We start from the raw sequence: 12,414 nt of genomic DNA, 5'->3' as shown, positions 1-12,414 counted from the left end.
TAATTATATAGAAACAACCAGTAATTACAATTTTATATTTTTTTTATTTTGTTAAATAAAAAGAAAACAATAAACGAACAGGACATATTTTTGATCGCACATTGAAGCACATTTGTCAAATAACTATAATGGGAATTTGTAATTACCGTCAGTTGTAGTAGTATAGTGCTCTGTTCTAAAATTTCCTATCCTAAAAGCATTTGAAACGGATATATTGCAAATTAGTCAATAGTATGGTTATATAATGGAAAAATTAAATTTAATCTATAAGAACGTAATTTTAATCTTCAAAACAAACCGCTACACCACTAGTTCTGTCATGTGTCAATGATAATTCGTAACAATGCACATTGCAATTGCACACTGACGGTTTTTAAGATCACAGCAACATTGAATAGGTATTGCTTTAAGGTGAGGGGTATACCTGGTATATCCGGAGGAATTGATTAAATTAAGAAATTAAAATAAGCTTAAGCTTAAATTATTACCAAACATTGTACAAAGAACATATATTTACTATGGCTTCAAGGAAAAAACCTCAGTTACCTAAATCTGTTTTGGATATGAAATTCATGAAAAAAACTAAAGATAGAATCGAAAAAGAGATAGAAAATACCCAAGATATTGAAGGTTTATATTCTAACGTTATAACGAATGAAATGCGGCATGCCTCCGGAAATTATATATCCGAATCTAGTTTTGTTTATTGTGAAGATTTATTAGAAGGAAGACTGTCATTTAAAGGTATGAATCCAGAAATAGAGAGGTTGATGGCACTAGAATATAAGAAAGACGATGACGACACGAGTGAAATTAAAAAGGATGTTTCAGATGACATTTTATCTAAAAAGATGGAAAGCTTGAAAAAACGCAAATGGAGTTCGAGTCCAAGTGAATGTATCATTAAAAAGAAAAAAAATAAGTAATATGTACATTCTAAACCTATTTAAATGTATAAATAATATCCCAGTATAATGTATTGTTTATCAAATGTCTGTTAATATTAAGTTTATTTTGTAGAGTTGTTTTAAGTACTGTCTACATTTGCTTGGTCCACAAACATCTGCTCTTTTATTTATATGAATAACAATAATTAAAAAATATGATTATACTAATTAAGTATAACATGAATAAGAAGTTGTATATTTTTTTGTTATTGTTCCTACATACAGGAGAGTATGTTTACATCTTCATTCAATGAATACCTTATAATTCGTACTGCCAGATAAAATAACAAATTTAATGAATATTTACATTATGTTAACTTTATTTTAAGAATAAAAGCACATTGTTAATATGTGTAGAACATAAATAATAATTAAGAGCTTGTAATTTTTTTTGTATAATATACAATTTAGTAATGAAGATGAATCTTTACTTATTTTTTGAATTCATTGGGATTATTATAAATAAAGCCAATGTATGTAAGTATAGTGTAATTATTCATTTTTACAATAAAAAAAATATGGATTTCAAATGATTATGTTCTCCTTTTTATTCATTTGTTCTTTATTTTACACTAGCTATCCATCTGGGTTTTTGCACTGTTAGAATAAAGGTCCACATAAAATAATGTCTATTACATATAATTTACTGGTCTACACATGGCATGCCAGTTAAATTCCCATTTTCCATGATTTTTTTTTTCAACAATCATATTCAGTAATTTTTGTGGTAATTGAATTCAAGCAGATGCGAGCAGAGGCCTTTGTGTTTTGATTTGTTGAGTTGAAGGTAATATACTTGGATAGTGACAATGTTTTATACAAAGGCACTAGAATTGTGAAACATTGATGTCATACTTGTACAAATAAATACTCTCTATCTCAGTCTCGTCTCAGTCTCAGTGAGCCGAGATGGCCCAGTGGTTAGAACGCGTGCATCTTAACCGATGATTTCGGGTTCAAACCCAGGCAGGCACCACTGAATTTTCATGTGCTTAATTTGTGTTTATAATTCATCTCGTGTTCGGCGGTGAAGGAAAACATCGTGAGGAAACCTGCATATGTCTAATTTCAACGAAATTCTGCCACATGTGTATTCCACCAACCCGCATTGGAGCAGCATGGTGGAATATGCTCCATACCTTCTCCTCAACGGGAGAGGAGGCCTTAGCCCAGCAGTGGGAAATTTACAGGCTGATTATCAGTCTCTGCAGGTCTATAAATTAAACAATAATTTCAATCTTCAATATTTATTTATTCAAATCCTTAATATTACACTTTAAAATTGTTAATGTCAGTCTAGTAAATTGAATATACACCAATAAATAACATTTTAATTTTGATATAAATAACAATGAGATTATGTTAATTTTCTATCAATCAAGAAAGTACCATATTTGTAATTATTAATATTAATATTTATATTTTAACAGTGCCATTTTGTTTAAAATTTTATAACACCAAGTGTTCATGCTGTGCATTTAAATTATTGATTTAATGTATGTATATGGCATTTTTGTTACTATAACGGCAATGTTAACAAATCTAGTTTTTAATTATTAATAAACTTACATGTTATAATTTAAGTACACTTCAAAATTCAGATTTTTTTGTATAAAACTGTCCAATGTATTGACTGTTAAAAATACAATGTCCTCCATGGGACATTTGAACTATTTCGTCAGTCGAGCCCTTGTTGCATTAATGTGTGTAGGTCACGGAAAGCAGCTCCAAGGCGACCTTGCAGGGTCTGCCTTTTGAGAAGGAAGGCACGTATGTCAAGCAGTAGCTGATGTATTTGTACGCATTTGGTGTAACGTTCTTCTCTTGGTATATCTACCCCAAGAGTTCGAACAGGTGCACTGACGTTGGCACGAACAACTGACGAAAAATTTCGCACAATCAGCCGTAGAGCATTGCACCCACACTGCATATATCTGTAATGTATTTATTATCATTGCTATTTTTATATGGTAACTTAAGTAAGGAAATATTGAAAGTGTAAAGGGATTTTAACTTACGACTCATATTTGCTTTGTAACAATTCAAATATTTTAGGCAGCATTAAGAGACAAATGTCCAAATTCCATAATGATCTGAAATAAAAGTATATGTTTGTGTTTTCTTGAAACATACAAAAAATACTAATTAAATGAAAATTAACCATGGAAAACAACATGTGGATCTTAACCTAACATTGTGGGTGAAAATAACCAAGCCATACCTGATTTTCAGATTGTTTTATTGCTTAGAATTTAACTTTTGTTCAGGCAGGCAAGAAATACATCATAAGGAAACCTGCATAGATATATAGTATTTCCTGCTATGAAAATATGGTGCAAAAAGCCAAAACACAGGCTGATCTAATAATATTAAGAGAATATCTGTCAAACAGTGAAATGTTGTTTTTAAAATCTAATACTTATTAACCTTGCAAACAATTTACATAATTAATGGATATCAAGGCATGAACAAGTACTTACGGTTTATGTGCCATGACATTTAATATATCCAAAATCACAGATGCATCTTCTAAAGCTATCACAGATTCTAAAGCCGATTTTAAGCTTTTGTTTATTCTTACTGAATGGAATATCTGTAAACAAAAAAATATGGAATATAGTATCTACACAGATCAGATTAATAAGTATTATTTATTAAGTAAAACGTCGTATAATCTGTAAATAAAAAATGAATTAAAACTATAGATGTACATTTTCAATGAATCTAACATAGGTGAATTAAAATGTAAATTGTAATATCTATTCTATGCTCTTCAATTGTCGAATTATCACAATTTAAGAAAGTTGCACTAAAAATTAGTTAAAGGATGTCCAATAACATTTGTAAGAGTTATAAGGTGATCAGATCTATCATATATCATATGCAATTGAATTATTGTAAGCATGTATTGAGGCATACCTGTAGAGCACGCTGCCTGGCGGCTAACACGGCCATCATAGAATCATGTCCACGCATCATGACGCCCAGCACCTCCTGCTCACTGGGCTCTGCGCCCGCTCCCCGCGCCCCCCTCCGTCCCGCACCCGCTGTCAGTCCGCGCTACGCAGGTTTTAAAATGTTATCTGACTATTTGCTCTGTGTTGGCTCATCTGGTTAACAGTCATTTACGACTTATTCTACCGATATTACTTTGTTTAAAGGGGACACTTTCGAGCACACATAATACCTCAACCCCATGATTGGCGGTGCTTTGATCTCTCATTACCAGGCGGAATAATCACCAGTTTGCTTATTTTAAATAATAAAAAAGTACATACACATTAAGTTCAAAAGGGTTTTTTACATACGGGTAGAAACTCGTCGAGGTCGAGGCCAACGGGCCTGTCGATGGAGTAGGGCACGAATTCCGGCTCCGGTTCGGCAGCGCGCGGCGCCGCCACACTCTCGCGCGGGCCGCTCTCGGTCCTCGTTCTGTGACCAAAATATCATTAATAGCTTATATAAATTTATTTATTCATTGACTTCTTCATATATTTCTACTTACAGTTGATTACGTTGACATTGTTTTTTAGCTTTCAATTATTTCCTGGATAAGCTCTTAAATAATATTTTTTTATAAAACGTTCATGTGTATAATTGATAGCCTATTCCAACTTCATTAGCCAATTAAACAACATTTTACATCTAATTGACGCGATATCATAACTAAACTATAATCGGAACTTAAGAAGTTAAATAAAAATGGATACAAGTAGGTGGGTGGAAAAGTGTTGTAATTTACAGAAAGATATATTCATTAAGTGCCGTTAGTAGCTGCAATATAGCTGAGCTAGTAGCAAATTGTCTTTTTAACCTTATCCTTTCTTCGATTGGAATAGGCTTTAGTTAATTGTCTTGTAGTTAATAAGTTATCTGTATAAAAATAATTATTTTAACCTGTTTTGGCTCGGTGGTCTCGTGAATGATAACGATCTAGGCCCAAGGGATGGAGGGCCTAATGACATCTCGCTATTACTTTGACGAAGATTATTGGAAGCTGAAAATTTATAAAAGAAATCGTTACTATGTGTCATCAACTATTTAATTAAAATTAATGAGTAAAATAAAATGATGTTATAACTACCACTTACATAAATCTGTGGTAGATTTTGTCTCTTTATATGAATTGTGTCGGTTTAAGGAAGAAGTTGTTAGGGCATTTGCAGTAAATTCATTCATTGTAGTATTTTGCCTAGAAGTAAATACGCTTTCATCTTTGTTGTTGTCCATCATCCCTGCACAAAATTTAAAATGTAACAGGTTGTCAAAATCTCCTATAAAGGGAGGTTATTCCACAGTACTTCTCCACTGCTCGATTTCCTCACAATGTAATCCTTTAACATCACAAAATTATTCCTGCACATTGCAGTTCAATTTTGTATGTTTTAATTGATTGCCAACTCTGATATAAGAGATAACGAATAATCTTGGAAATAATGAAATTAATAATAATACAAAATAAAAACCACATAAAAGGTTTTACTTGGTTGCACATAGCAATGCTTTCGTGTTCCGATTTGAAGAATGAGATAGCCACTATAATTACAGATACAAAGAACATAACATCTTAGTTTCCAAGGTTGGTGTTACATTGGCAATGTAGTGAAATGGTTAATATTTCTTATAATACACTTGTTTCTACCACTTAAACTAACTTAACAAACTTACTAAACCACTAATTAAGAAAAATTTGATTAAACCTCATCAGAAAAAAAATTGTTCAAGTTTAGTTAATAAACAAAATAGCAAAATAAATGTAAACAATTACTGGAAAATATCTGGGTCTTCTTTTCTATCTGTGCGTAGTGGTCCTTGGCGGTGGGAATGCGCGAGGTGAGATCGGCGCGGCGCTCCAGCGACAACTCCCGCAGCGACGTGCTCACTGTGCTTGTAGCCATGGACTTCGCTGGGACCTCCTCCCCTAAACAAATTGGAGACCATGACGATTAACTTCCAAATATGTAAAAACCGTATGAATAGTTTGCTTGAACGAATTGTCTCCGATATTCCATATTGATAAAAAAATATAAATTTAAAAATACCAGTCATTGAAAAATCTTCGGACGATAAGCTAGTCGCCGGCGGTGGTGTTCTATTCACTGGAAAAAAATATATATTATAAATTTCAATAATATTGTTTTTTTTATGACAATGGAGCTAACAGAGTCTAGCTTTTTTTTACTCACAAGCTCTGGTCGGTCGAAAAATTTCAGTGTAGTCATTTAAATTAGGTATTACAGCACCTGATTCTTCATCAGCTTCTGTTCCTGAGGTGGATTCTTCTGCTGTCTTCTCATCTAATAATGTGGGTCTGTGCAGCACTAAAAATAAACATCAAAAATATAATGTAGATAATAAAATTAAATCAATTAAAATTACTTTAAGTATATGTGAAGGCCAACATTTTTATCAATTATATGATTGGCTATTCAACATTATCAAAGAGTTCAAAACTTACCTTCCTTGGGAGGTTTTTCTTTAGAGAAACTCTTGCGCACAGAATGACCTTTTTGGAAAGGCGAGAGATCTCTTACGAGAGTAGAAGCGACGGGAGGCGGGCCACCGAAAGGATGCACTTTATTGAGATCAACGACTGATAAAACTACATATGTTGAATGAAATGAGCCAGCAATCTGAAACAAATATGAAGTAGCATATAACTTCACAAATTTAAGTTTAAATTTAAAGTAAAAATAACTGCAGTAAGTATTTATTTCAATTTCCATTCAAACCACAATTGAATAGGTAATATTAAGCAGCTCAAACTACTTGGTAGAAATTTTCTTGATCAGTAGATATTATTTATGAAAAAAAAAAACTTTTCTTATTTAAACAGTTTTTTTGTATAAATATAGTGTAGTCTTGTAATTGATATTTGAAGTTTTATATTGTGATTAAATTTAATAATATTTATAGTAGTAAAAATTAGTCAAATGAATAAAATTGTTAAATATTTCTTACAAGTTGTGTCTGAGCTACTGTGATGTCATGTATTTGTCCCCAGTGGCCATTAACTGTATCAAGAACTCTTGCTGGTTCCCAGCCTATAACATGTAGACCATCATTTCCACAACCCAATAATGTTGCACCATCATCACTGAATGTCATATGTCTGAAATGAATTAAGGCTATGTATTAGGAATACAATATTAAAATTTATGATACTGTGTTTTTAATTCTTACTTATGAATATAATTTTATGAAAGAAAATACACAATTTCAATGTTTAAATCAAATATATTGACTGTAGTTTTATCTAATAGTTATTTTAGATAATAAATAACATATATAACCTAATAGATGTGTTTTCCTTCTCAAATTTTGACACTAATTGGAATTTCTCCATGTCCCAGAAGTTGACAGTTCTGTCAGCACCACAACTAGCAAGGAGGAATTCATGGGGGTGAAACTTTACACAAGTGACGGGGGATGTGTGTTCTACAAATTCCTGCAAAACTTTGCCAATTCTCACATCCCATACTTTTACTAAACCTGAAAAAATTCAATGATACCTTAATGACATTTATAAATAAATAAAAAGATGTAAAAAATGTAAAAAATTAAGCTTTTTTCAATAAAAAATATATACAAATTATTATATTATTAATATTAAGTTGCTAGTTATGTAAAGAGAAGGTTTTTTTTACATAATTAATTAATTCAAACATACCATCTTCACATGCAGATGCTATCCATTGTCCGTCTGGACTAAACTGGAGGCTGTTGACTGCAAGACGATGACTAGAATATGTGACAATACAACCACGCTTTCTGGTATCCCATAATTTAATGTTACTGTCACAAGAGCCTGTTGTTAAATAATCACCATAAGGATGGAAGTCCATACACTTTATGGCTCCTTTATGTCCTGTAAATGTTCTCAGAAGTTTAGCTGCCTCTAAATCCCATATTTTCAAAGCACCAGTTTGTGAACCTGCACAAACTAAATCTTCTGAATGTCCAAAACACACACATTCTACTGGTGTTGTATGTCCACTCAAGCTCTGTAAGTATCAATAAAATATCAATCCACATGAACACATCATCCTATTTTAATCTTGCAGTTATTTCACTTTGTTCTCTTTTCTCACCATTAAGCAACCTTGTCTTCCTATTGCCCATAAATTTACTTTTTTATCGTCACCTCCAGTAGCCAAAACTTGGTTGGATTTGTGTCCCATTGCCAGGCAGTTGACATTTGCCTTGTGAGCAACAAACTCTTCTGCAATTTATTTGGATTAAAGTATACAATATTAGGTATTTTAATAATATATGTATATAAGTACGTACGTAGTTTCCATGATCTCCGTATGGTATCCATTTTAATTAAAACATTCCTTATATGGCATATGTAACCTTATTGTGATTTTAACTAACTATATGTAAAATTCTAAAGCTTAATCAACATCACAGAGATTTACATTTTAAATAATGTCCATATTTATACAATATTCATAACACATGCATAACAATTTTGAAAAATGTAAGTTAAAATGAAATTTTGGTTTCACGTATTGTTATTTATTAATGGTAAATTAGTGATGGATAGTGGATACTGAGATTACTTGGAGTCGAGAGAGGTGCAGTTCTAGAAATAGACTAGGTATGTATACAGAGTAAAGATTTTCGTATCTGATTTGAACATAAAAACCGATAAACTCTTAAATGATAATTTTATTCGTAAAGTATATTATTATTTTAAATAATTTACTAAATAAATAATTAAGTAACATATTATATTATATGTTTTTAATATTGATGAATCGATTTAGCAATTTTTTTTAATCGATTCTAAATTTTATCAAACGTCAATGTCAAAAAGTGATACAGACTTTCTAGTACCTATATACATAGTATGTACTTACCAGCGTTGCACAACTATCGATAGTTTGACTGTCGATAGTTAACTTTGAAAACTATTCAGGATATCGATAGTACCTATATATATAAGTAATACTATTGGTAGCAGCGATTGTATTGATAATATTGGACTATCGATAGTTTAGGTTAAAAGTAATTATTTTTGCAATACTATCGATAATATTTACACGTGACAATACTATCGATAGACTGTCGCTAACACCTAACTATCGATATGCAACACTAGTACCTACCTTGTTATTACTTATTAGACAGCTGATTATTGATATGTTATTGTAAGCATTTAATATAATGAACTTCATTCGTAGGTCCTTAGCGTATCCCACAAAATATATAAATATACAAAAACGTTTACTTAAGTATGTACAAGGTCAAGAGCCTGAACCAAAAATTCGTGAATATTTTTATTTTATTGATCATCAAGGCATGGTAAGTCACCTTTGATCGTATCTATTTTTAGTAATTAAAAATAACTATGAATTAAATATTATTTTTATGATGCGCAAATAAATGTAGTTACATGTATACCCAAACAGAACTAACTATTATTTCTTTTTTTTAGAATATTTTTATGTAAAATAATAAAATTCAGTTTAACTGTCTTTTACAGTTATTTTTAGATGATTCAAGAATGAAAAACTTTACATCATGTTTTAAGGAAAAGAAGTTTTTAGAATTCTTCTTTAAGCGTGTTCGATTAAATAAAACTGGAAAATATCAAGATGAATTTCCTTTTATATCTTTATGCGGAAGAGAGAGGAATTATATAAGATGTGACGATCTACCAATTGTTTATACACATATCATAACTAAAGGAAACCCTGAAACAGATTTTTTGACATTTGGCTATGCTGGTGAATCGTTAATGTCTCAATTTCAACCTGAAAAAGTTTACATGTTACCTGAAACTGGTAGAGTCTACCATCCTGCTGATGATAAATATGGAGGTATTGGGCTTGTTAGATCTAAACTTTCTATTGAAATAAGTAAGTATTTCACGTTTGATAATGGAGAAAATGCACCCCCAACACATTTTAATTGGAAGGACAGAAATTATCAATTGGATCAATCATGGTTTGCAGAAACAGTTCATAAACATAATATTAAAATAAGAACTGTCCCTGATTAGTTCTTATTCTTAGTGTAATATTTTAGAAGTATAAGCTAAAACATTTGTATCTATAAAAATTATAACCATAACATCATTTTTGTAAATAATGTGTTGACCTTTTTTTCTGGCTGAAGAAAAGGTATTAAATATAATTAAACAATGTGCAAAAGTTAGGTTAACATAACGTGTACTATAAAAATATTTTAAAAACAGAAACAATTTTGCATATATGAAAATATTTAAGACTTCTATTTGTACACTTTAAACATTTGTGATGTATATTATCCATATATTTTTGTGTTCAGGTTGAACAAATATATTTTAGATTTTAAATAAAAAAGTTATTGAAAATCTTATTACAAACTAACAGGCTTACTTAAAAATATTTAGTGTTTCTGTCTTCATTGATTTGACATTCCAAAGAGTAAGAGAACTAATCTCCCACTAACCAACATTTATAGTTAATACTGTATAATATGTATAGCTAATAGTTACTTATTAACATGTTGAATATTAATATCAAATTTATACAACATGAATGATTGAAATATGTATTATTTTTATCACAGGTTTGTCATATGGCTGTGCTTTGTGATATTGTTAACAAAAAAATCGTATGTCAATTGCTATGCAGTATCATCCTTAGAAAAAGATTGATAAGATCCAGATTGTACCCATGAAATACCATGTGAACTTTCATTACCACCAGGAACCTTTAACATCATGTTTTTAGCAGAGTCATGTACATTCGCATCATAGGGTTTGAATGTTATGTAATGCTTATCTTCAGTCGGAGGTTCGTCATATATATGCTCATTACTATTGGCTATACTTTCTTTTACCTTATCAATAAATAATTTTCTATTTGTCTTGTAACTGTAAGAAATACAAAATATATTATGATATATTTTACAAGTTACCCAAGTAATTTACTTCATACTTTATGTACATGACAATTATTTTAATAAATTTTATTTAAAACTTACAGTGTAGAAGCTTCATTATTGGCTGGTACTTTCATATTCAAATTATGAAATATCCAGTGCAAGTATTTTAGGATTTGCCAAATGTGATTTTGTTTCCTATCCCACTGTGGGAAAACTTCACTCAGGCTAAGAATACCAGTCACAGCGTCTATTGCTGGATGAAACATTTGTGAAGTAAAAGTTATAGTCTAAAAAAATAAACATTTGATTACTATCATTTATACTTTGAAGTTTTACAAAATACTTAGTTCTGTTAAAGGATTTTAGTAAACTTACAGGAACTGTGTCATCTGGGAATTTTTCAGGTAAAGTTAAAGTAAACCTAAACACTCCTCCTCCATAAGTACCCGATCGAATAAATATGACACCATACCAAACTGAAAATAAATGAAATAAGTTATTTTTATATTTTTTTAACTGAAATATGTTTTTTGATTTTATTTGTTGTTTATTTGCAAAACATTTTGTTATAATTGAATTACTATGTTGCAAAACAAGGAGACACATGATGGAAGGAATGGATTTATCAATAAATACTTACGAAATGAGTTTTCATGGGACGGTATGACATAAATGCCAGGTAAATTTTCAGTTTGCAGCATACGACTAGAATGTAATAATAGTGTTAGAGTAAATCCTATCAAATCACATCACTTGTGTTTGAAATAAATCTTTATACCTTAACTTTATTTATTTATAATTACTTACTATTCTGCCATGATGATGTATTCTTGATGGAAAATAGAATATCCTCCTTCCTTCATGTTTTTAGCGTTTACATATGTATCTTCATTCATAGATAGCGACTGAAATTATTTAAAGTTTATAATCTGAATAGAGGAGCGTATTGTTATTTGTTAAAGGAATATTGATAATTAATACTTATTACCTACTATAGACAACAATTATCACTCAGATAGTTATGACAAATGACAGTCAAAGCTGCCAACATCGCCTAGGTATATGTTGCATTGAAATCTATATATTTCGCCTGTTTAAAAACTAAACATGAGCGCTAAATATTTAAAATGGTACTTGCAAATAAATAATTGGTTATGCAAATAAAATATTTAGGTAAAATTGTGTTATCTCTTGTAGTAATTTGGCCTGTGTCAAATTAAGACGCACATATATTTTTAATAGCATAACATCTGGTCTATCTTTATTAAACTAAGGGTTATTGATGATGAGTGTTATTTTTCCTATAAGGAAGGAAGCATTTCCAAGGATAATGTCGAGAGTGATCATGTTAAACTTTGCTGTTTTATTAAAAGACAATTATAGAGAAAAATGCTGTTCATATTTATATAATTTACCTATTGTTTAATATTTAGTCATTTATTATCACGTTATTCATATCAAGTACACTAAATTTAACTGACTTAATAAAACTTTTCTTTAGTACAGACGGCCCAGAGGATAAAAACATTAGTCTTAACTGAAGATTGTGTGTAAAATTAATGTGAAGATACTTGCACGGTTAGATTGA

At 30.5% G+C, this 12,414-nt stretch overlaps 4 protein-coding genes across 6 annotated transcripts; 2 read left to right on the top strand and 2 right to left on the bottom strand.

Moving 5' to 3' along the window:
- Positions 1-393: 393 nt before the first annotated feature.
- Positions 394-1,371, top strand: LOC113394617 (M-phase phosphoprotein 6). Its single transcript, XM_064220693.1, has one exon. It carries the CDS (start codon positions 519-521, stop codon positions 924-926), a length of 408 nt encoding a protein of 135 aa, XP_064076763.1. The 5' UTR covers positions 394-518; the 3' UTR covers positions 927-1,371.
- Positions 1,372-2,178: 807 nt separating this feature from the next.
- On the bottom strand, positions 2,179-8,551 carry LOC113394574 (katanin p80 WD40 repeat-containing subunit B1-like). 3 transcript variants are annotated; one of them, XM_026631930.2, is made up of 16 exons: positions 8,238-8,550; positions 8,039-8,169; positions 7,618-7,951; positions 7,241-7,439; positions 6,909-7,059; positions 6,406-6,580; positions 6,191-6,268; positions 5,990-6,046; positions 5,716-5,868; positions 5,039-5,182; positions 4,845-4,944; positions 4,256-4,379; positions 3,867-4,007; positions 3,428-3,540; positions 2,966-3,040; positions 2,179-2,881 (listed from the first exon to the last, which is right to left on the bottom strand). In XM_026631930.2, the coding sequence occupies exons 1-16, from the start codon at positions 8,266-8,268 to the stop codon at positions 2,626-2,628; spliced, it is 2,262 nt and encodes a 753-aa protein (XP_026487715.2). In that variant the 5' UTR covers positions 8,269-8,550; the 3' UTR covers positions 2,179-2,625. The 3 variants fall into 3 exon arrangements, with proteins under 3 accessions (XP_026487715.2, XP_026487714.2, XP_026487716.2); XM_026631929.2 differs by having other exon boundaries at positions 6,134-6,268; positions 8,238-8,549; XM_026631931.2 differs by lacking the exon at positions 5,039-5,182 and having other exon boundaries at positions 6,134-6,268; positions 8,238-8,551.
- Positions 8,552-9,041: 490 nt separating this feature from the next.
- Positions 9,042-9,991, top strand: LOC113394610 (UPF0598 protein CG30010). Its single transcript, XM_026632002.2, has 2 exons — positions 9,042-9,257; positions 9,439-9,991. Exons 1-2 carry the CDS (start codon positions 9,120-9,122, stop codon positions 9,955-9,957), a joined length of 657 nt encoding a protein of 218 aa, XP_026487787.2. The 5' UTR covers positions 9,042-9,119; the 3' UTR covers positions 9,958-9,991.
- Positions 9,992-10,398: 407 nt separating this feature from the next.
- On the bottom strand, positions 10,399-11,838 carry LOC113394607 (protein crossbronx homolog). The gene is made up of 5 exons (XM_026631995.2): positions 11,634-11,838; positions 11,467-11,531; positions 11,202-11,302; positions 10,926-11,113; positions 10,399-10,815 (listed from the first exon to the last, which is right to left on the bottom strand). Exons 1-5 carry the CDS (start codon positions 11,720-11,722, stop codon positions 10,566-10,568), a joined length of 693 nt encoding a protein of 230 aa, XP_026487780.1. The 5' UTR covers positions 11,723-11,838; the 3' UTR covers positions 10,399-10,565.
- Positions 11,839-12,414: the final 576 nt, after the last annotated feature.

This window comes from Vanessa tameamea, chromosome 4 (genome assembly GCF_037043105.1).
Source record: "Vanessa tameamea isolate UH-Manoa-2023 chromosome 4, ilVanTame1 primary haplotype, whole genome shotgun sequence".
In the NCBI taxonomy this organism is placed as follows: Eukaryota; Metazoa; Arthropoda; class Insecta; order Lepidoptera; family Nymphalidae; genus Vanessa; species Vanessa tameamea.
This window is presented reverse-complemented; position numbering and strand designations above follow the sequence as displayed.

Bases quoted from the DNA above. Each gene is read 5' to 3' on its own strand.
- LOC113394617 (XM_064220693.1), top strand. From the start codon at position 519: ATGGCTTCAAGGAAAAAACCTCAGTTACCTAAATCTGTTTTGGATATG.
- LOC113394574 (XM_026631929.2), bottom strand. From the start codon at position 8,268: ATGGATACCATACGGAGATCATGGAAACTAC. The intron at 6,047-6,133 runs GTGAGTAAAAAA...ATTTTTTTCCAG, and splicing joins TTTTCGACCGACCAGAGCTT to TGAATAGAACACCACCGCCG. The intron at 2,882-2,965 runs GTAAGTTAAAAT...AATACATTACAG, and splicing joins TTACAAAGCAAATATGAGTC to ATATATGCAGTGTGGGTGCA.
- LOC113394610 (XM_026632002.2), top strand. From the start codon at position 9,120: ATGAACTTCATTCGTAGGTCCTTAGCGTATCCCACAAAATATATAAAT. The intron at 9,258-9,438 runs GTAAGTCACCTT...TGTCTTTTACAG, and splicing joins TTATTGATCATCAAGGCATG to TTATTTTTAGATGATTCAAG.
- LOC113394607 (XM_026631995.2), bottom strand. From the start codon at position 11,722: ATGAATGAAGATACATATGTAAACGCTAAAAACATGAAGGAAGGAGGA. The intron at 11,532-11,633 runs GTAAGTAATTAT...ATTACATTCTAG, and splicing joins TACATCATCATGGCAGAATA to TCGTATGCTGCAAACTGAAA. The intron at 11,303-11,466 runs GTAAGTATTTAT...ATTTATTTTCAG, and splicing joins GTCCCATGAAAACTCATTTC to TTTGGTATGGTGTCATATTT.